At 38.2% G+C, this 24563-nt stretch overlaps 1 protein-coding gene across 1 annotated transcript in view; it reads left to right on the top strand.

Annotated features, from left to right (window-relative positions):
- Nucleotides 1-24563, top strand: part of DIAPH3 (diaphanous related formin 3) — a gene marked incomplete at both ends in the record, with an annotated part of 247956 nt that overhangs the window by 12066 nt on the left and 211327 nt on the right. The window contains 2 exons of the mRNA XM_084295299.1: nucleotides 8695-8868; nucleotides 14816-14920. Coding sequence (XP_084151425.1) covers nucleotides 8695-8868; nucleotides 14816-14920 — 279 coding nt within the window. The remainder of the gene's footprint in view (nucleotides 1-8694; nucleotides 8869-14815; nucleotides 14921-24563) is intronic.

Here is a 24563-nt window from a genome sequence, read left to right as displayed (position 1 = left end):
GGAAATACACTTGGTATGTGAAGTCAAAAATTTTAAGTCTTGCTTTATGGATCTATCTTTGTACAATAACCAGTTGTTATTATGTGCATTGATACCAATATTCATGGTCCAAATTATCTCTGTAAAAGTCTGGCTAAACTGTCAGAAGTTGTTCTACAAATACTTACTGGTATTTATTCCTTTTCTCTGGAGTCATGCTCATTCTTCCACTGCCTGTTTGGGTCTCGGGGCTTCAGTCTGGGAAGGGAGCATAGCAAATTGTGTGTTTCCCAGGTCCTTCACTGAGCACAGCATCATAGGGATGGGAGCTTTTTTCTGCTGGAAGGACCATCATGTCTACAGTTGGCTTTTATTCTTTTTCCTCTCTCCCTTCCCCCTTCTCATCCAATGTCAATTTAGAGGAAGTTGCAGGCTTGAACTGAGGCAACAATATTGATGTTAAGATTGTTGATTTATTTTACAGATATGGCTATAGGTACTGTTCCTATAGATCTGTGGCAATTGTATCTGAGGAGATGAATTGTCATGCTATAACAACCATGAACTTTGGAAGAAATGCACAACTGACAGTTTTTCTTTGTCTAAAGAATTCCAACTTCTTTAGACAGTACTCCACATATCAAGGATCTGTGAGTGAGTGTTCCTAGTATTCCTGTGCTTACGGAAATAGGAACTTTGTGTTTCCAAGTTTGATATAGGTGCTCTAAAGGCATGTCAGAAAACAGTTCCTCAAAACACTGCATTTCACTTCATTAAGCTTGGTTATAATTCTGTTAAGACACTGAGAACCTGCTCATATGAGGAGCTGAGAACTGTTCGGGTTTTTTATTTCTTTCTTTATGCATTTGCTTCCTTGAGCTTATCTAAGACACTGAGAAGAAAGCCAATACCCACTTGATGTAATGTTCTGTCCTTGATGTAGGTAACCTCTGCTGCTAAATCACTTCAGTTGTTCCCTACGCTCCTTCTCTGTGGCTGTAAATAAGACCAGCCACGCCAGTTGATTCTGCTTGATTTGTTGGCTCCCAGAACATTCACAAAGCGAAGCTATTAGTAGCATTTCTCAGAAAATAACTTTTATCTAGGAGTTGTCATCTGCAAATGGTTAATCACCTTCAACCTAAATTGCTCAGTTAACTTAAAACTGAATACAAGCACCATGGGTTTTGAGAGCTGTAATAATTTAATTACAGTAAAAGTGCTTGAGAATCTATTGTGGCATTTGTTTTTTTTTTTTTTTTTTTTACGTTTAGTTCAAATTCAGCAATATCAAGCAAATAAAACTGTGCTTTTAAGTAGACCATCTGTGTCCATAAGAATGAATTGATTTATTGGGCGACGTGTCGTCCTGCGTGTCTGTTCTGTGTAAAATTTCACCTTCGGTTGTTAGCAGCCTCAAAGATCCCATGAAAATTCTTGTAGGAAGTCACATTCCCTCAGTAGCAGCTGATGCCATCAGGTTTTTCCATGGATGTCCCATTCTCTTCTGAGTATCTTTCTCTTCCTGAGAAAGGCATTGAATCAAGGCTGGAGTGGAGCATTGACAGAACTAAGGAGCTCTTTATGTAATCCTGGGTATGATTATACATGCATCTATTGGATTTTTAATTAAAAATAATAATCTTATAACAATAAACGATTTGTGTTAATTAAAAAGGGGAGATAAAGATGAGCAAGGCAGGATGGCAGGTGGAGTAATACCTTTAATTCCTGCCTGCAGCTCTGTTAGAAGGCGATGCTTCGTTCAGCATGGGTCTTGATGGGATGTTGAGCCAGCAATTAATCTAGTGTTAACTAATCTACTGATACCTGCATTATCAAGTGTGCAAGTTCAATACGCAGTATTGTTTTATGGAGAACGGTATAAGAAGTTTTCACAAAGATCTAAGTGAGAGCACAAATACGTGTACTTTCTAGGGACCTGATCAGAAAGTGGGATGAGCCAGAAGGTTTGACCTGGGACATTCTATGGATCTCGTTATAATTTTGATCTTCAGGCCCACAGTATGTGCATAAAAGCAGTTTATTTCATAGCCTCTCTATTATTCTACAGAGAGACTATGAAATAGAAAAGTAATAAAAGTTTGGATGCTATTCATACTGTGATGGCTGCTTCATTTTGGCTTTTGCAGCTATTATTCTCATTATCAGCGATTCAAGTTGTGATACCTAATTTGCATTCAGTCTGAAATCAGCTCTGAGGGGGTGAATGCTGCTTATCTGGACTTGCCATTTTGTCTTTTTCCTTAGCATTGTGTGTCATGGCTTTTTATAGGCTTTGAGAATGTCTAGAATACTCATTGTTTCAAACAGTGAAGGAGAACATTGTGTAATGCTTGATAGCAAGTGTGTGGGCTTTAAGTCCTATTAATATTTTAAGTAGCAAAAATACTGTTCCTGCGCTAAGAATAGTTGACCTTGCAAGCAAGTTGGCTACATGTGTGTGGGCCATGTTGGGCAGAATAAGTTTTTCTTTCTCGTTGGGAAGGAAAATGGGGGAGGGCTAAATGAAAGTGGTAACAGCAGAGGCAAAGCTGCAGCTCCCCATCCGCAGGTCCAACCAGAAGTGGGGCTGAGCAGGCATGCACACAAACACAGGTGTGCTAATATACATGCATATGCCTGGCCACACTGATCAGCACAGCCAGCCACGCTCAGTGCTCACACAAACAGCACCAGCAGCCTTATTCTATTCCCCTGTCTATTTGATCATGGTGATGTTAGGGGGAAATGCACACCCAATGTAGGAACCTTCCAGTAGCAGGGCTCACCCACCCACTCTACCTGCTTGCACGAGCCCCTGCAGCTGCAGCCTCAGGCTGGGTGCTGGCACAGACCTCCTCACATGGAGGCTGATCACTGCTGATCACTAAATATCACTCCCTCACACACCCTCCCTTGCTCCAGTTGCTGGCACTGTTGGTACAACTATGGTCCCACTCCACTTGCTGGTACTTAAGGATACTCAGATTTCTCCAGTTGTTGGCACATGAGCTCTCAGACCCATGGGCCCACTCGTGTTGCTGATACATGCATTTCCATACACATTTGTACACATGAAGTAGAGAGTCAGGACAAGAGTTGGAATTGGCTCAGGAAAAGAACTGGAAATATAATTTAATACGATAAGACAAACTGCACTGGATCAACTATCAAACTCTTTACACAAAACTGGCCCATCTAAATACCTTGTAACTTCATTTCCCTGTTCTCGTTCCTCTCCAAATCTCTGAGATCCATCATGTCCCCTGCCTTTGGCTCCCCCTGAAATGTCCCAAGATGTGTCTCATGTATCTGCCAAATACTTTTTCCCTGCATCTCATAATGTGTGTCATACCGCAGCGCAGCAAATCTCCTTGGTCTAAAAGGTGCTCTGGAGAGCTCATCGTGCTGGCTCTCAGGAGTGTGCTGCACTTGGACCACGGTGAAGAAACTGCTGGGAAAACCTCGGCAGGAATCTGGACCTTCCTCTGAGTCAACAATGTGGGGTGTTACCACGTGCCATTGTGCCCCTGGCTTACGGAGATTTGATGGGGTGACTGGTCCTGTGATGGGTTTGTGAGAAGCTGGGTGAAAGAAGCTTGGGCCTAACCACCCACCTTTTGTGCTCCTTTGTGCAGGATGGCTTTTTATCACACAGTCTTGATTCTAATTTTGATCCTACTGCTGCATGCCTCTTCTTGTCATTCATACAGATGATGGACATTGAAGAAAACTTGTGATATGTCCTGTCAGTTGCTCCCTTTTAAGCAATTTCTTTAATATGACTGCATTCAAAAAATGTTCATTAGAATTTAAGTCCTTAAAGGAGCTGAATGTTGCTCCAGTGATGCCACCTTTGAAATAAATGGTCACCTTTACATTACTTCTAGTAATAAAAAAGTCCAACTCCCATCTTTTTAGCCCTGTGTGCATGATTTTTTTAAAATTTGAAGTAATGAGGGCTTCATTCAGTCACATACCTTGTGCTACCGAAGATGACCAAGACAATTTTTAGTGTGTAGGTGCTGTCAACACTGTATTCTACACATGGTAATAGTGTCTCACACTGCTTAGAGTCTCCTACTCTACAGAGGGTATTACTGAAGTCGTAGTTTGAGAGGTTTTCTGTGGAACAAAGTAGTGGAAGGAGTGCTACAAGACTACTAACTATCTTACAAGATAGTTTTAAAGTCTATTATAGTGTAAGGCACCATAGAGAGTTTCTGAGAAGACTCCCTCAGAACAGGCTGATGAATGTAAAAGGCTGCTTAAAAGTTGTCTTATGGTAACTTATGTTCGTGTGTTGACTGTGGTTTACTTTTCATTGTGTTTCAGTTCTGATGCGGAGTTTGTGTTTCAGTTGCCTTGTCACTTCTGTCTTGCAAAGAATGCAGTCTGGCAGATTGAAGTGCATGGCTAATTATGGAAGTTGCAATCTTTGGCAGTAGCAGGCATGCAGACATAAAAACTAAAGTATACCCAATCAAACCACTGCTTTAAATTCAAGTTTATGAGAAAAGACTCCTCATGCCTCTCACGTTGGGAGATCTAGTCTTAATAATGAGAACTGTGTGAATTATATATACATGTATGTGTTTTGTTGGTAGCTTCTCTGCTGTCATAAACAAAAAATGAAACATCTGCCCTGTTTCTGCTCTTTTATTCCATCTTAAAATAAAGAAAACCAAGTAACCTACCCCCCCCCCCAAAAAAAAACAAAAAACAAAACAAAACAAAAAAAAAAAAAAAAAAACCCTAATTCTAGCCAAATTCTGGCTTTCTCCACTGATTGCTCAGAAGCCTTCATTCCTTATTGCATTTGAACTCTGGATGGTCTTCTGAGTTCAGTCAATGCATCAAGATTGATCTGTTTGGAGAATTTCAGAGACTTTACTATGGATATATTTTGTATCAAGAACATATGAAACACTATTTATTCTTGGTTAATTTTAATAGTGACTCTACAAAGACTCTAAGGGAAAAGTTTCTCCTCAGAAAATTATTGTTCTAAACACGTTGTTTCAGTATGGATCTGTATGTTTTTATTGGTAAGTGCAAGGCAGACATCTTTAATTTACAGACAGAAGGTGAGACTTTCCTTAAACTGTAGGGACACTTTGATACAAAGCTGTCTTTAGCTATTCCCCATCGGCTAGCCTGGCTGAAACTGTTTTTGATGTAACATGGAAGATTATTGAACTATATTTTTGCCATTTGCTCTATGCACTTGGATCGCCAGCAGCATCAGTGGTAAATTTCATTACAACCAAGCAATGAAATTTCTGTAAAGTGCTTTCGGTGGACCATGAAATTATTCACTTGTATTGGAGTATTGAGAGGTATTAACTTTTCTGAAGCACCATTAATGCGAAATTCAAGAGAGAAATGTATGTAGAATAGCCACACTGTACTGTTCAGGTCTTGTTGTGAATTTCCTTTTTTTAATCTATGGAATTCATATTTTTAGAATGTATCGTTTTAAATTATTTCAAGTAATTCAACATGTGTAATGTGCTTTTAATCCTAGGATCTGATTTTCTCTTGCTTGTTCTGCCTTATCAAACGTATTCTGAGAGCACATTTCCCTTCTTTAGGACAAATGGTATAGAATTGGGTAATTATGAGGAATATAAATATGACCTAATCTGTGGTGTTGCAAAATATCTATCATACAGCGAAGCATGCTAAAGGAGGTTAAAAGCAAAGCATAAACTAAATGTGTCAACAAGCAAAAGGAAGTAAAATTTCCCTTTTCATGGATGTTTTGGCCTTTGTCCCTGAATTCTGTTCTTCTGGAGTAAGAGTAGCTCTGGGACTGTGTGGGGTATTTCATATCACAGGCTAGGGTGGTTCCATCTGACCAGCTTCCTTTTGTCTTACGAACTCTTGCTCCTGTTTGTGTAGCAGGAGAAGGAAGAGGGGATGCTTGGGGAATGAAAGCTGTAAAGAAGGGGGTGGAAAGGAAAAGGAGACGTTTGGAGGAACAAGTGCTCTAAAGAAAGGGCTGAGATTTTTCAGGAGAGCGTAGGGCACGCCTTGCTTAAATCTAAATTACAAATTCTTTGCATGCTGAGTCATGTGCTGAAGTCTGTTACTTCAGCCAAAGTATTTTTCCTGTACCTCTGCTTCAAATCTGTGTACTAAGAATCTTCAAATAGAATGGTTTGTTTCTTAGGTTGTACCCTAGATGGCAAATGGGCACAGGAGAAGCTATTGGCTAATGCTTTTTTTTTTTTTTTTTTTTTTTTTTTTTTTTTTTTTGGAGCAGGTGTACTGTCTTTCATGGCATCCTGGAGCCCTGCTCCAGGTGGGGCCTTGCCAGGGCAGAGCAGAGGGGGACAGTCCCCTCCTGTGACCTGCTGGCCACCCCTCTGTTGGTGCAGCCCAGGATGCAGTTGGCTTTCTGGGCTGCAAGTGCACACTGTTGGCTCATGTCGAGCTTTTTGTCCACCAGAACCTCCAAGTCCTTCTCTGCAGGGCTGCTCTCAATGTGTTCTCCCAGCCTGTACTTCTGTCTGGGATTGCCCTGACCCAGGTGCGGGACCTGGCACTTGAACTTGCTGAATCTCATTAAGTTCGGGTGGGCCCACCTATCTAGGTTGTCCAGGTTGCCCTTTGGATGGTTTTCCTTCCTTCTGTTATATTGACTGCACCACCTGGCCTGGTGTCATCTGCAGACTTGCTGACGGTGCATTTGATCCCACGGTTGATGTCGTTGATAAGTACAGTAAAACAGCACCAGTCCCAAGACAGACTCCCGAGGAACACTGCTCGTCACCAGCCCCTACCTGGATATAGAGCCATCAGTCACCACTCTCTGGCTGCAGATATCCAGCCAATTCTTTATCCACCAGATAGTCCACTCTTCAAATCCATCTCCAATTTGGGGATAAGGGTGCCATGTGGCATTGTGGCTTTACAGAAGCCCAGGCAGATGACATCAGTTGGTCTTCCCTTGTTGACTGATGCGGTCTCTCCACTGGAGTACTAGGCCCCCAGACTGGTCAGGCACAGTTTGCCCTGGGTGAAGCCGTGTGGGCTGTGTCAGATCCCTTATAATATAATGTGGTGTGTTTTTAAGATTCCGATCCAGTCACTGCAGTTTGCAATCTAGCTTCCCCTTTTGTTTGCTGTAGACTTTTTTTTTTTTTTTTTTTTTTTTTAAGGACAGGAAGGGAAATTGCTGTCTGATCAAGATGTAAGATGGCTTTTGTCACTGACGGCTCTATACTTTGCTTCCAATGATGTTCCTCTCCCTTTTGCTTTTGTTGCATTCTCTTTCTTCCTGGGTCTTGCCTGTGTAATTATTCCTTTAGAGTGTGATTTCCACGCTGCCTGCTGGTTTGATGTGACACTGAAGGGCCCTATCTTCCATGCTGAGTTCTTTTATGTTTATGCTATATTTATTTTCTGCTTTTGCATGTTCTACAACCATCTGTATGAGTGGCTTGCAATCTATTTCTATGTTCCAAAAACGTTCCATTTCAATTTTGAACAGGAAGAATTAAAATCTTTTTTTTTTTTTCTTCTCCTCTAAACCTCTCTTTATGCATAGGCAATTCCTGCTCTGTGTTGACTGGAGTGGTACACTTGTACACAATTTTTGCCTCTAATTTTCTTTGTTCTCTCTGATCTTAACTCCACAGACTTTACTTGTCATTTAATGTGGTTGCTTTGATGTTCTTATTAAATGGTATATCAAGATACTTGTCTTCAAGATGTATTGAAACCTTAGAGTATTTTTTCGCATAGCATTGCAAAGACGTAAGGCTATCAATATGGTTAAAATCTTGTCCAAAATTTTACGCATCAAATGGTACTGTAACTTTCTTTTGTGTTGACAAGTTTAATATTGCTGTTCACATCTGTTCAAAAGGCTACAAAGATGATTAAGATTTAGCACATTTAATTGAGTGTCAGCTGCTTTTGTGTTCTGTTGGACTTTGCCTGTATACGTTAAAATATACAGTCTCTAACACTGAGCGTGTTTTAAAATTCCAGTTAGTTAAGTATTTACTGAAAAGTAGTTAAATACCAAACCAGGAAAAAAAACAAAAAACAAAGTGAAGTCAGAGTGTTTGTCTCATGTTGATGATAAAGGCTAAGGATTCTTTATCAGACTCTGAGTGTATCCTACTTAGTTTTAACAAAGGAGCTGAAAGTTTTTATTCTTCTCCTCAACTAATTTTTAAATAATCGTAACACAGAAAAGTACAAAGTTTAGGATAAAGTCTTTCAAATAAAGAAGAAAGAGAACAGTGTCTTAGTCATACAAACTTGTCTTTTAATCAAAAGTAACTTGGTTGCATATCTGTATATTTTGTTGGAATGTTAGAAGTACTGCCATTTCAGACTAAGGAAAAGCATTTTAAAGCTATGCTTTGGTAAATAAGCCTACTTTTTCCTATTCTACGTGTAATGGTTATGAAGAACTCTTCATAAATCTTGTGCTGGTTTTGTAGATATCTTTTTCCTCAAAACTTTTTCCATAAAATTCTCACGTTCTGCATGGTTTCTCCATATTTCCTACTAACTGAAACGCTAAGACAACTGACCATTATAGGTATTCTTAGGAAACCCCATAAAAGTAAGACAGCTAAATAATAGGTAAGTTAGAACAGAAAAATAAGAATGTTAAGATTCCAGGAATACCCATTAAGACTACCCAGAATGGGAACATTGTGTAATATACTATATCCTTTCTGTTTTCAGTTGGATAGATTTGCCAGTATAAGAATTCCAGGAAGCAAAAAGGAAAGACCTCCTCTGCCACATATGAAGCAGTCCCACTCTACAGATTGGTCATCCACAACTACTGATGTGGAGGATTTTGTTCCAAAACCCCTGTCAGAAAGAGAAATCATAGCACTGTTTGAAAAAATGATGGTAAGTGTCTTGTACTGACTTTCTTCACTTAAAGAATAATATGGCTGATGGATGGAAGCCTTCTTTTCCTGCATGCATTTTGATCTTTTACCTGAATTATTATTGTTGTTGTTAGTTGTAATTATGTGTTTTCTAGAGTGTTTCTGGGGAGGATAAAACCTTTGAATTATTTTGGCAAAATTTTTGCCCCACAAATACTTAAGGTAGAAACTTGAGGTTTCTGATTATTAGAAGTAAGATTATACAACAGGTTTTGAGGAGGAACAAGAAAAGGGAATCCTGCTTGCTTTTAAGATGACTTGAAACATAAAAGAGGCTTTATACCTTTGAATGTCATGACACGGTTTTGTTCTGATCTAATGTTCTATGCCACTTTTTACACAAAAAAGACTTAGCATTCATGCTTTTAAAGCAGTGTTTGTCTGCTGTACAAAGCACACACAGTCACAGTTTACTTCCTTCTTCAGGTGCTATCATTGCTTTGCTACAAAAGAGTGGCTGTCACTTGCCAGAAAGATCATGTGGCATTGGTGCCACCTCAATAGGTTGATTTTTTTCATCTTTAAGTTATTTTTTTTTACATTGATGATGATGGGATTTTGGCAATTGAAAAGTAAACATGGAATGGCCTTGAGAGAGGAGTGAATTCTGAAGAGCACAAGAGGATGTTAACAAGGAGAGTGATTCCTAGATTATTCCTTTCTATGCCTCAAGTAACAAGTAATTGTCCCCTGTGAAGCACAAAGCAGCTACCAGGGACTGGGATGTGGAGTAAATTAAATGTGCTGAGAGTGAAGTGCCTTTATGGAGGTTATAATTCCTAGTACTCAGCAATGTTTAGTTTTGAAGATGTATTTGTACTGCTGTGGAGAGTTATGACTGAGCGATCAGTGACTGCTTTTTTTTTTTGTATGTTTTACTCTGTGTGCATGGCATTTCTGTTCTGCATTGATTTTGTGTGAGTTAAGTCTAGTGGTTGGCTACTGTTGCCTATCTAATTACTGAGGGAGATTTTGATGCGATTGGAGATTATATTCTATTCTTATATTTGTAGAAGTAGGATTTAGGATTTTCGTGGTTATGCTGACAAAGAGGAAGGTTGATTCACTGTGTTACCAACTTCTTGACTTTCTATTTGTTGCTCATACATGGTTTGTTTTTCTTGGTATACCTCTGTGTCCAACTATTTTGATTCTGTTAACAAATTCTACTATGAATGGTAGTTGCTCAAATGTTAAAAAATGGAAACTTTTTTTGTACAGTTACACTCAAAGTATGCCTCCTTGCACAGTCCTCTGCTATGCAAGCTGTATTTCTCCACCATCCTGCAGAGATTTCAGTGTAGGATAGTGTGTGATGTTGGGACTATGCCATAAAAAATAGAAACCTAAATTAAAAAAATAACATAATCCTAGGAAAAATCCTAGGAAAGTCACTGTTGCATACGTAGGTAAAGAGAAGTAGTTAAAACTATGGATCATGAAGCAATTTATACCTGTTTTATAACTTTTTTGCCAAGTCTATGTTTAAGTAGTATGTTAAAGTATAAGATCCTGGATGATTTGAATGCCTACCTAATTTGTTTGATTAACAAAGTACTTGAAGTGGTGTATCAAGGAAGCTATCGGTATTGTACATGTATTAGCCGTAACATGTAAAACAGATGCAATTCTTCAGATTATCCACATTTGAATGGACTGGGATAAAAGTAGTTTAGTCACAGTGGATTATGTAGCTAATTAGATATTATAGCCCCTGGTTTGCAGTTTTGATTAAATTAACTTTTTTTTTTTTTTTTTTTGAATGTTGTAATCTGGCTTTTAGAGGTACTTTTGCCCAGAATAAAAATAGTCAATTGGTCAGTACTGAAGGGAGCAGCTTCTAAATTCTGGCATTTCACTGGATGAATTACTTCACCTTTTCGGTTTTCGTGGATGCACAGTGCTTTGTTTTCTCAAAACGTTATGCATTGGCATCCTCTGAAGTTTTGATGGCTGAAATTATGGAAAAGCTCAAATTTTGATGGTGAATTTATGGAAAAGTTTATACAAACACAGCATCGAATCATTAACTGTTTGGCTCCTTTCATTTCTGGTTAGTGCAATGAGGAAGATAACCATGTGAAATGACCGGCTCTTATTTTCCAAAGAAGTATCACTCACCCATAGAATAAATGACTTAAAAGGAAATAAAAGAATGGAGTTGAAATACTTCTTGAAAATGAAGCCACATCTGACGTGCCCTTTGTGCCATTGTATACTTCTAATCTGTAAAATTCAATTGCTTTAGTGATATTTCCTTTGTTAAAAGCAAAAACAAGAAATGACAAAAACAAGAAATGACTTACTGCACATATGGGCAGAATATTTCCTATAAATAAACTCTCTGTTACATCTTGGATTATGGAATATGTTTAGTGCTGTTAGGCTTCTTACTTTCCTTGCCTTCTTTTTTTCCTAATGTGATTAGACATTGGGTATTTTCTTCAAGAAAAACAAGCCTGTTGTTTTCTCTTGATTATTTAATAAGTTCAGGAGTTATTTTTCAGAAAACTTAAAAGAGCAAGTCTGAAAGAAATACAGGACTGCTTTAAACAGAAGAATGAACTTTGCAGTAGCTACAGGCAAATGCAAAAAGCTTTTCTTCTTTTCCCTTCCCCTTTATGTAGTATATATGTGGATTTCGATTTTATTATGAAAGAAAACCTTTGGCATATTGCAGGCAAGGCACTGAAGATGTGATAAGTCTCAGAAAATGTTGAAAAAGATCTAGCCATGTATTTTTGCGAAACTTAAAACTGAATACTTTGGTTTCAGTGTTCTTACACTTCTATTTATATGAGCTTTAAAAATGCAATTTAGGTATTAAATAAAATCCAGCTAACCTTATTAAACATACATGTAAAATATATTACCTTTTGGGGCCAGTATTGTTATAAAATTATATGCCTGTGGAAAGAAATCTTGAGGCACAGAATTCCAGAGACTGTTTTTTTTCCTGCAAGTTCTAATAAATAAAATCGGTTAATGCTAAGATGGACTTGATTTTAGTTGTTTCGAGTATGGCCTGTCATGTGCATATCATAAGGGATGTGCTGCCTGGTAGTAAGAGTTGTCATAAATATGTTGTTCTTCATTTTAATAGAAGGTAAAGAATTAATTTGTAACATTACATGAAATGAGAAATAGCTGTGATAGCCATGCTAACAAGGGAAAGGCTAGAGAGAACGCTAACATTGTTGCATTTTTGACAATCCAACTTGATTTTTTTCATAATTTTTCAGCTGAGGAGATATTGTAGATAAGGCATGAATATTTTAATGCAGTTGATGAGAATTTAAAAATGTATCTTTTCTTTAAGTATTTTGTCATAAACAAAAATTCTTTCAAAGCCTGTAAAGTAGGAACATCTTCCTTATCTGTTCTTATTTTAAATGCCTTTTAGAAGTCCCCAAAGCTTTATATCCAAAACTATACATTAATGTCTGAACTCACTGATGAATTGTAGTCCTGGCTAGTTATGTAATTAACTGCTAAAAGCTTAAAATGTAGGTTTCCAAATTACTATGTAAAGCAGGAGTTTTAACACAGGAATTCACATGCCCTTCCTTTGAGCAGGTGATTACTGAAGAAGATGACTTTGATTTTAATGTACTAAAGACACTAGTTTTTGTGGTTGATTATGTGCACTTTTTTGTCCTTTAAAAAAAAAAAAAAAGCTGCAGTGACTTTTGAAAGCTTTAGTACAGACAAGTAACTTTAAATATCTTTCACCTTTTTTTCCAAATGTTGTATACATAAAACTTATGTTCTACTTTGTTTTGTCCCAAGATATATGAAAGTGTCAAACATTGTCAAACATCATCCCAGTGATGTTTTTAATATATGCATACTTAAGCCTGATTACTTTTATTTTTATTGAATACTTGAATATTAGTGCAGAGGTTTTGGATGACTGACTTTCCAATCATACTGGTTTATTGATTTGTTTTGATCCAAGAAAAACTAGACAATGCAGTATTCCTTTTCAGGCTAATGCCTCCGCCATTGGTTTACTAAGAGGCAACGTGCAGTACATAGGTACTATATTAGGCAGCTGTCACATTCTTTCATGGATTGTGTTTGTCAGGAGGACAAGCGCAGTGCTTAGCTATTTCTTCCAGATCCAGGTAAATAAGAAAATGAAAGATTTAAGAACATTTGAGTTATCCTCAAGGGAGTTCTTATACCACGTGAAATGGATAGGAAAGACAAAAAAAAAAGAAAAAAAAAGAAACAACAGATGAACTGGTGAGATTTTCATAACTATGCAGGGAAGATGTGACTATCAAAGTGAAGAAAAAATATTCAGGCGTGTGTGTACTTTTGTACCGCTGGAATTTTGATCTGGGCATAAGCAAATAGTTTCTCTATGATTTGTTGATCAAGGAGATACAGTATTTTGGAAAACAGACCAGCAGTGGGGAAAGATGGAAGTACGTGTGGCCTTTCTTGCTGCTAAGATGTTTTGCATTAATTTTCAGATGTAGGAAGCAACGCTAATATGTAAACTAGTTGCCAAGGAGGCAAAAGACTATACTATTATAATTTTTTTGAGTCAAAGAACTTTTTACAACATGCATCCTGTGCTTATTTGGTACTACAGGTAAAAGCAAAGATATTTATTAAATGCAGATTATACTGAAGTGAGGAATTTTTTTCTAGTCTTTCTGGAAAGGAAGTGGTAACATTTGTGGAGAAAAAAAAAAAAGAGAGAATCTACATGAAATTGCCTTGTTTGTACTTTGAAGACGTTCAGCTTACAGGGTCCAGCATTTTCTGCAATATCTTCTCACAACTCAGATTTATACAAACTGCTAAATCTTTCTAGAAACATTTGATTCTATACTATTCAATATGAAAACCGGGAAAAGACAGGCAAACTTAACTTTCAGTGGTCTTGAAAAATGTTGGTCTTTAGCTTGCTTTCCTAAAATTCTGAGGTAATGAATTTGATTGCTTTTTGTCTTAGATTTCTGACTAGGTGAGATGAACTTTGACATCGAGAATGTTACCCACTTATTTTGTAGCACTGTTCCTGCCAAAGATGGTGGGGTTTTGTTTCATGAGTCTCAGCTGAAAGTAACTGCAGTAATTCTTGCTAAGCTTGGTTGACTGTCATAATGCTGTATGTGCACGTACGTGTGTGTGTGTATAAATTGTTTCTAAATGCCCTTTTTACCTTCAGCTTGATAGGAAATGTCCAGTCTCACAAATGTAGAACTGATTACAATGATCAGAGAATTCCGAGGCTACAACACTACAATTCCCTGTGTCAGTAATGTCACCGAAGAGCTGCTCAGTGGCTTTCAATACGGTTCTGCCTCTGTGCTTTTTGGCCCTGGGTTTTTATGCTGGCATGAAATGTGACAGTGTTTTTGATGTTTTTGTGATCAAATCATCAAGAATTTGGTCCTCACATATTTAAAAGGTGAATATTATTCTGTGAACCGCTTTTAGGGCAAAGCAGATTCCATTGGCCAGCATTAAGTATTTGGGAACTGAGGGGAAAAAATACAGAATTGATACGTCTTTAGAAAGATCTTTTTAAAGAGACAGGTTTAAGTACATCTTTAGCAAGTGTTAAATGACTTTGTTCTGTAGTTCAGTGTGTATGAAACTGTAAGTGATTTTGAAGAAGAGGTTATGGTGGTAATGGTCATGATGCACTTTTTTATACTGGCACAGTTGCCTTTTTTTTTTTTTTTTAATCTGAGCTGCTGGGGAAGATAGATACACTTTTTGATGGCTTTAATAACATCTAACTTAGTTGTTTTTACAATGACTTTCAGTTGCTCAAGTTCATATTTCTGTGTCTTTTATTATTTTTTAAGTCAGTCTTTTATAGTTAAACAACTGTATTGTTTGGTGCCATTTAAAGTTTCTTTTTTTTTCCCCTCCCATTCTAGGAAGATATGAATTTAAATGAAGACAAGAAAGTGCCATTGAGGGAGAAGGATTTTAATACCAAAAAAGAAATGGTGATGCAATATCTTAGCACTGCTTCAAAGTCTGTAAGTAAATTTTGCCCAAGTACATGAAACATGACTTAGTGTTTACATTATTTACTACTGGCGGGAAAAACCAAGCGTGTGTGTTACTTTCTTCCTACTAACTTGTTCCTCAGACAAAAACATTTTTAAAGGGTGTTATCTTGTAATTTTGCAAGCTGCAATGAAAGATAACTAGTGTAGAACCAAGCTGTCTGGAGTTTTTTTTTAAGATGAGCTACTAGTCCTTCTATAGCATAAAAATTCCTTCGTACCAGGAGATTATGAAGGTTAGCCTATTTTTCTTTTTCAGATGTTTCATGGGAAATCAAGAAACTTAGGCCAGTCTTACAACACTCTTGGTGTTTCTCAGCCCAAAACAACATGCTAAGTTTATATGTTGTTGATACCCCAAGACTCCACACTCATTCTAAGAGCTAAATTGTTTGATCTAAAAAGTAAAATAATAGTAGGTCTAGGTAGTAACATAATAATTCAGCCACCCAGTAAGTGGGAGGAGGTGTTTCTGTGAGGCACAGATTCAGCTGTGTGATATAGTAGAGCTTCAAGTGAATTCAGCTTAATGCTGGAGCTGCTGGGATGGGAAACTCCCATATTCCCACCACCCCCCTTGTAAACTCTGTTGTCAGCGTTCTCTTTCAGTCCTCAGCAGTATTGGACTCTCCAGGTACCTCCTCTGTCTGGAAAGAATAATGCGCTGCGTGCCCTGGGCACTCTGCAAACTTTCAGTGTACCTTGACTTGACGAAAGAGGTGTCAAACTTTTTCAGAAGAGCTGAAGTGCTGAATAGGCTCCTGAATATTACGCATAACTAATCCCATCTCATGTCTTTCTTCCTATAAGTAACACCATAGTATTATCCTTTGGTGGTTCATATTTCTTAAACTTCAAGGAGATAGATGCCAAGCTATCTTATGTTGGGACAAAATTACTTATTTACAACCCCTCTACAGAGCTTTTACCAGGTTTCATTTGAAGCAGTTGTTATTACAAAGACTGTTAACATTAAGAACATCATTGACTTCAGCATCAGGCTTTCTCAGAAGTGAAGAACTCTTTTCCAGTATTCTCAAAACCTGGTTCTGTTGGTGATGCATGTAGAGATTATGCTGGGTTAGGCAAGGCTATGCTCAGGTGCTTATTTATGTATAGAAGACTGTGAGCTACCTCTACTTGTGCATGAGATGTCTAAAATGAATCCATCACTCCAGGACTCAGAAAGTTGTAAATAACCAGAATTCTATTGACATGCACAGTCCAGTGCTCATTCCTTTGACTCCACTTTGCTTAGAAACTTCTTAAACAGTTATCTGACTGTATGCTTCTCTATGTCAGTCTACAAGCATGCTGTGTTCATCAGTCTCTGTAACGTTTTAAGGGGCTCCTGGAGAAGAATTGTTAAGAATGAATGATCTCAGTGCATGAGGTACTCTGCCAATACATTTTTGTTTTCTTGTAAAGTACTGTGTTTAGATGAAGCCTTATTTCTTCCTTTAAAAACGTTATCACCTGAGAGATATATATCATACTGCTTAAACCATCAAGGCTTGAAAGCCTTGAATGAAATTTCTGTCTGCTATGGTGTCATGTCCCCTTAGAGGGGACAACAGTTGTGTTTACAGGCTGTATGTTCTCATCTACCAAATGTGGTGTAGTTCAGTCTGTTGTTGAGATTGTAGTCCCCACTGTATTTTCAGTCTTTTTGTAGTTGTTTGTATATACTACGATTACTTGAGGTCAGAAACAGTGTCACATTTTAAAGTACTATATAAACATGTGAAAAGATGTTCCAGCACAGAAAAGTTTAAAAAACAATTTCCATGTTATGGTGTTAATACTCAAGTGGAAATAAAAGCAGCATAATGTTAACCCGCCTTAAGTTTGACTGCTCTGTATGTTAAACACACGCAGACTGGGTTTTTAAAGTGAGTTTTCTTCACAAGATTTCATTTTTGTTGTGCAGCTTACTCCCTTGTAATGTTGTAACTGAATTAATTAATGCTGACTTCATACTGCATCTGCTCACAGACCAGTTGTTCTTCAGTTGAGCAATTAAATTTCTAGAGGCACTGATGCCTCAAGATATTTCCTGTTTCTCAGTTAACTTGAGCATTTTGAACTTAAGCAGCTTTTCCCATGCAGAAATATAGCTAATATAATCAGTTGCACAATTGGTACCAGCTACAGTTCTCATTTTACTTGAGCAGCGGCAGATGTGTCATATTCTTATTATGTTGCAGAGCTGTGGCGTAACTGAATGATAAGTGGTGCTTGGTACTGTGGATACATTGCACACGCACTAGCACGGTTACCGGCATCTTTTGCAGAGGGTAATGTTCAGGTGGAGTAGTGAATCTGAAATAGGACGGCTGGGTGTCGATGCGAGTCTCTTGCTTGTGATGGTGTCTTTGGACAGGTCAGATGAGACTCCCTTGTATTGTTGTTCTAGTGATTATTTTTTTGTAGTCTGGCTGGGCCTTTTTTCCCCATGAACTCTTCACATGTTGTTCTTACTTCCAAATTACTTCCAAAACATTTTCTAATTATCTTAACTTTGTGTCCTGTCCATATGACTGTCCTATATGACCATTTTGGCATCAAAAGAAAGCCATTTTACTGCTTATTTATAAAAGTCTTAGCTATATCCACCTTGGTCAATTTTACAGCAAGAAGTGCTGGGGGATGTCACTGGAAATGACAGATTCACCACCCAGGTTGTTAATCCATATGCTTAGGCATACAAGCAGTGCCTATCAATTAGTCTATGCACAGCAGGAGCTGCCAGGAGAATTTCTGGTACTTTTTGAAATTCCCACCTGGAGAGCTACTGCAACATTTAGTCAAATACTTTGTTGTGATGGCTGATAGGAGTGCAGTTGGCCATCTTGTCTGTAGTCAGTCCGTTATCTCATCTTTGCAGAGACTAGCTGGGGAGATCCAGGGAACTGTATGTGTTGCATATGCACACTAGCATAGCCCCGACCCACTGTTACACCACAGATGTGACTTAAATTTCCCCCTTATATCACAGCTATATCTGAAATTCCACAGACTGTGCCTCAGGGATATACACTGTCTGTTCTTAAAATGGTTGGGCATGTATTATAACAGGATGTGCTCTGTATACAAGCTGTTGAATAATCAGACAGCAACCCTTGTCAGTGATACCCCTTAGGCAGTTAATTTGTAGTGTTTTATGCAACTTATGGTGTAATTGGTTTTACCTTTCATGTTTTATTAAGTCTGTTATTCAGTTCTTACTGGTATAATTTTTTTTGAGATCTTCTACATTTGGCTTCAAGATTTTCTCCAGTTACTTCTTCCTTCCACTTTAAATACAGCTGTGTCGAAGCTATAAGGGACCTGGGCTTTCTTGCCTGACAGAAAGAAGTTATTACGCCATCTTGTTGAGGAGCGTGATTTTGGAAGCATTCTAGTTTATGGAATAAATTTGCCAACTAGGTGGCTTTTTACGGTGTTTAGTTTCTGGCATTACTAATGCGTACTGATAACTCTTGGACCCAGAGAATATCTGAAAGGGGTTCAAGTAAATTCCCTTTCTTTAGCACCTTTTTAACCTGAATATTATGTAGCTATGAACTAACCACAGAACATGAAAGAAAATTTAAAACACTGAGTCTTTTTGTTTGTGGGAACATTTTTTTACTGTGGATTATTCTTGTCTGAGTTCCCTTGATTCCTGATTCTAACGCTCCCCAGTCATCTCATGTACTTTTTTGTGGTGTACATTTATTGGAATTGATGCTCATGTTTGAGCAGTTATGGATCTCTGTCAATTCAGAGCCATGTTTGGAAAGACATTCCATTTATTACGTATGGTATACCAAAATAAAATGACTTCTTATTTTTCCTCGAGATTCCATACCGTGCTCTTTTTCTTTTTCTTTTTCTTTTTCTTTTTCTTTTTCTTTTTCTTTTTCTTTTTCTTTTTCTTTTTCTTTTTCTTTTTCTTTTTCTTTTTCTTTTTCTTTTTCTTTTTCTTTTTCTTTTTCTTTTTCTTTTTCTTTTTCTTTTTTTTGTCATTGACAATATCCATTTTTATAAGTCTGAGGAAATACAATTGGAGCAGAGAAGTAGTATAACGTCCAGTGTTCCGTTATCACAGAATAGAATGATGATAGAATGATGAAGAGACCTCTAGAGTTTGTCTTGTCCAACTCTTTGTGTAGTTCATAGTGAGGCCGCACCTCGAGTACTGTGTTCAGTTTTGGGCCCCTCGCTACAAGAAGGACATCGAGGTGCTTGAGCGGGTGCAGAGAAGGGCGACGAAGCTGGTGAGGGGCCTGGAGAACAAGTCCTACGAGGAGCGGCTGAGGGAGCTGGGCTTGTTCAGCCTGGAGAAGAGGAGGCTCAGAGACCTTATCGCTCTCTATAGGTACCTCAAGGGAGGCTGTAGTGAGGTGGGGGTTGGCCTGTTCTCCCACGTGCCTGGTGACAGGATGAGGGGGAATGGGCTAAAGTTGCACCAGGGGAGTTTTAGGTTAGATGTTAGGAAGAACTTCTTTACTGAAAGGGTTGTTAGGCATTGGAACAGGCTGCCCAGGGAAGTGGTGGAGTCACCATCCCTGGAAGTCTTCAAAAGGCGTTTAGATGTAGAGCTTAGGGATATGGTTTAGTGGGGACTGCTAGCGTTAGGTCAGAGGTTGGACTCGATGATCTTGAGGTCTCTTCCAACCTAGAAATTCTGTGATTCTGTGATTCATTTTTTACTATTTCTAAGAGTGGAGACTACAGTTTGTCAGGGCAACCTATTCAGTGCTTGACCACCCTCACAGGATATTTAAAAAAAAAAAAAAAGAAAGAAAGAAAAACAAGAAAAAGTGGTCTTTATGTTTTTACAGTTTTCTGTGTTTGAGTTTGTGCCTTCTGTCCTTTAACTGGTCACCCTTGGCGAGTTTCCTGCTTTACTCCCTCTTGTCAAATACATCATAATATTCATACTTATTCATAATATTACCCATAGCCTTCTCTTTTGAGGACTAAACAATTCTAGCTGTCTCAGCCTCTTCTCATACTTAAGAAGATCCTGTCCCTTCATGACCCTTTGCTGGAGTCACTCCAGTATGTTCCAGTAAGTCTTGTACTGAGGGCCCCAGAACTGGATGCAGCATTCCAGATGTGTCTCACCAATGCTGAGCAGGGGGGAAGGATGAGCATCACTCATCCTTCTAGATCAGCATCACTAGACCAGCTAGTGATGATTTAAAGATCAAAGCCGAATTTCCTTAAGTGGTATAGTCTTTATTGCAGCGCTGGATGCACGGGGGATCCTTCCGCCTATCGTGCATGTTTGAAGTGACAAACTATCTCGTATTTATACAGCGAAACAATGAATATTCAATTAGCACCTATACATATTCATTACCTAACCCAGCCTACCCTCGCTTCGTATGCTAATTAGCTTATCCGTCCTTGCGCTTGCGCAAAGCCTTCCAAGAATTGTGGGCCAGGGTCTCCAGGATGTGGGCAGTGGTCTTTGGGAGGAAGGCCGTAGGTCTTCCTCGTAATGCACTTTCTTAATCAGTTGTTTTCCAGGCTGTAAAAATGCTGAGTTGTCTTTCGGTTTAACTGGGGGTCGGCGGATAACAGGATGTCTCAGTTAACAGGACATAACAGACTCAAGTTATCTCAAGTCTCAGCCTGACTGAGTGTTAACGGATAATGGGGTGTTTTCAAATAACAAAATGCTTAAACGTAACAGAAGGTCTATGGATAACAAGATGTTGTTTACTTTGTCTTTGCTAACTTTTAATCACAAGTTCTATTCTATCCTAAAGTACGTTTATACACTATCATTTCACAAGTTTTATTCTATCCTAAAGTAAGTTTATACAATATCAATCCACAAGCTTTATTCTATCCTAAAGTGAGTTTATACTATATCATTCCCCCCTTTTCTTGGAAAATCTAGTAAATTCTTTTACTTAATACGAAAATTTTTTTCCCAGTCTTTATGATATGTACCCCTCAATACCTTACCATGCACATTTGTCAAGGAGGTTAACATGGACATTCGTTGTAACAATTTCCAATTCCAAGCAAGTAATATAAAAGACAATATTAAACTTATACCAACTAATATCAATAAAACAATAATTGGGTGACTCAATGTGTTCAAAATTCCAGTTACAGTTGGCGACCATCCAAAAAGTGTATCCCACCAGTTGTGACTTGTGTCTCGTTTTACTCTTTGCAAAACTCTGCTTATTTCCTTTGTATCATGATGGACAGTAATTAGAGTCTTCTCTCCATTTTCCTGAATGCCTTTTAAAATTTTAATCAGGTCTTGGTGTTTAACTAGTTGCTTCACTAGTGTGAGGTTCATCCCAATAAGTGTAGGTAGTAACTTATGATACATTGTGTTGTTAGACTTGATCAGCTGGTGGGATACCACTGGTGCCAAATATAGAAAATCACACCCGACGATTCTAACAAAGTTACAAATACAGAAGTTAGAATGATTTTTGCTACGGAGAGTTATGTCCTCCTTATCTACTTCTACAAAATCACAAGCAGTTCTTAAACACGCACACCCTTGACTAACATATACAAGCGCAGTCTTTTGACTAGTATTTGGATGAATTTCAAAGTGACAGATACCTTGCTTGGTGTCAAAACATACATCCTGAGCATCAATTGTATTACTTTCACAAATAAATCCTTGTTGTTCCCGTGTAACACATGATTCTAGATTTACAGACTGCCATTTCCCATTCTCCATTCGTGCCCATGTTCTATGCTCCGAAGGATAAAGCACTGTCTTCTCATGGTTTAATCCTAGTGCAAGGATCGGGTGAATAACATGAACTGTGGCATTACGTATAGTAAGCACGAAGGCAGTAGCCATGTTAACAACGGGATCATAAGTAAAATTCACCAGGGTCCACCAAGACTGGAACTTCTTTTCAAAATCATTGGTATTGTCCCAGACTGCCTTTCGGACTTCAGCTGGAAAAATGCCTTCACTTCCTTCCCTAATGATCAAGGCAGCCATTGCCTGTAACCATAACTGTGCTTGCATACAACTAAGAGCTAAGGATACATTATCTTGTGCTCCTAATTTTTGCCATTCTGATGGTTTACATAAATAGTTACCATTTGTTCGCCAGATGACCATAACTGCTAACTTTCCATTAAAGTTCTTATCCTCTGTTGTTACGGCTTTAGTTCAAGGCCACCCTCCATTCTCTATTATCACAGAGGCACCTTCTTGAATCACAATTACAACTATAAGCCATAAAAACAAAACAATTCTATGAACAAATTTTCTGCCAACCATATTACCAAATACTCCCGACCATAATGTCCTCATTTTGTTCGACTAAGCTTTAGTTTCAGTTCATCGTCACCTAGTGTTACTTTCCAAGGAGCTCCTGGAGCCTTCTTCACTCGGGAATAGTGGATCCAAGTGGCTTGTTCTTTAATCTTGATAGCAGTGTAAGTTGTCAGCATCACTTGATATAGTCCATTCCATTTTTCCTCGAGGGGTTGTCCTGAAAAAGTCTTTATATATATATTCCCCAGGCTTAAAGGGGTGGATTGGTTGATCCAGCCCTCTAACCCTGGTCCCTAACACAAATTTATGTACTTTATTTAATTGTTTTTGAAGTTCAGTTATATAAGTATATAAATATTCAGATCCCAGCTGCATTAGATCATTTCCACTAAATAGAAATTGATATGGCCTTCCATACAAAATTTCAAAGGGGCTCAAATTCTCTTTTACTCTAGGTTTAACTCTAATTCTGAGTAATGCTAAAGGAAAGAATTGAAGCCATAACAAATTAGCTTCTTGTCCGATTTCAGCTATTTGTTGTTTAATCAAATGGTTCATTTTTCTACCTGTCCACTTGCCTGTGGTCTATAAGGAGTATGCAATTGCCAATCTGTCTTTAGAATCTTACTTATCTGTTGTACCACTTGCACACAAAAATGTGAACCTCTCTCAGAAGACATTGCTACTGAAATCCCAAAGCATGATATTATTTCATTTAACAAGACTTTAACCACTTCTCTTGCTTTGTTTGTTCGACAAGGAAAAGTTTCGGGCCATCCTGAAAACGTGTCAGTCAGAACCAGAAAATAACAATACCCCCCTTTTCTAGGGAGTTTCGAAAAAATCAATTTACCACTGTTGTCCCAGATAAATTTCCTTTACTGATTATTCCAAATTTTATTCTATTCCTGGTATTGGGGTTATTAAATAAACAGATGCTACATTGTTGAGTTACTTGTTTTCCCCAATGTGTTTTATTGTGTTCCGTAAGAACTATGGGCCATGTCAAATTAGAGGGTATTATTACACAGTTATCTTTTAAATATACTCATCTATCTGGTTTCATTTTACCTTTCAAATGTTCATGTATATAGTTTGGATTTTACTGTCTGGTATTAAAGACGATGCCTTCACCTCAGTTATTTCAGCTGCCTGTTTAGCCTCCTGATCTGCCAATCGATTTCCAATTTCAAAGTCAGCGTTCCCTTTTGGTGTCCTTGACAATGAATGATAGCTACCTTTTCTGATTGTTTTACAGCCTCTAACAATTTTAAAATTTCTTCAGCATGTTTTTTTTTTTTTTTTTCTGTTTTCCCTGAGCAGTCAGCAATCCACTTTCTTTCCAAATTGCTCCATGAGCATGTACCACGCCGAATGCATATTTAGAGTCTGTCCAAATATTTATTTTCCTTCCTGCTGCTAGTTCCAGTGCTCGTGTAAGAGCAATTATCTCTGCTTTCTGGGCGGATGTCCCAGGGGGTAATGGTTTAGATTCGATTACCTGTTGAGCAGTTGTAACAGCATATCCTGCCTTACGTTGTCCTTGTTTTACAAAGCTGCTCCCATCAGTATACCAAGATTCATCAGCATCTTCTAAAGGTTCTTCCTTAAGATCGGGTCAACTAGAATACACAGTCTCCATTGTTTCTATACAATCATGAGTTATAGGTTCATCCAGAGTTCCGCTAAGGAAAGAAGCTGGATTTACGATGTTAGTGACCACAATTTCCACATCATCTTGTTCTACTAATATTGCTTGATAATTTAAAAATCTTTGTGGTGAAAGCCAATGATTTCCTTTTTGTTCCAAAAACTGTTGAGACCATATGGGAGACTAACACTGTCATTTTCTGTCCCATTGTAAACTTCCGAGCTTCTTGTATATTGATAACAACAGCTGCAACAGCTCGAAGGCATCCGGGCCATCCTTTACTTACTTCATCTAATTGTTTAGAGAAGTAAGCTACTGCTCGTTTATAGGGACCCAATCTTTGTGCTAGTACTCCCAAAGCTATCCCTTGTCTCTCATGAGAAAACAACCAAAAGTGTTTCGAGAGATCCGGTAATCCCAAAGCCGGAGCTTGCATCAATTCTCGTTTAAGTTGTTTAAAGGCATTTCGTGCTTCTCCAGTCCAGACTAACTTTGACTGATTACTCTTTATCAATTCATATAGAGGCTTTACCATTAGTCCATAATTATAAATCCAAAGGCGACACCAACCTGTCATTCCTAGAAAGGTTCGTAGCTCCTTTACCGTTTGGGGTTCTGGAGTCCGGCAAATGACTTCCTTATGTTCAGTTCCTAGTTCTCGCTGACCTCCCGAAATTCCAAATCCCAGATAGGTCACA

The sequence above is a fragment of the Netta rufina genome (assembly GCF_964035555.1).
Source record: "Netta rufina genome assembly, chromosome: 1".
Taxonomy (NCBI): Eukaryota; Metazoa; Chordata; class Aves; order Anseriformes; family Anatidae; genus Netta; species Netta rufina.
Note: the sequence above shows the minus strand (reverse complement) of the source record. Positions and strands in the feature narration are given on the sequence as shown.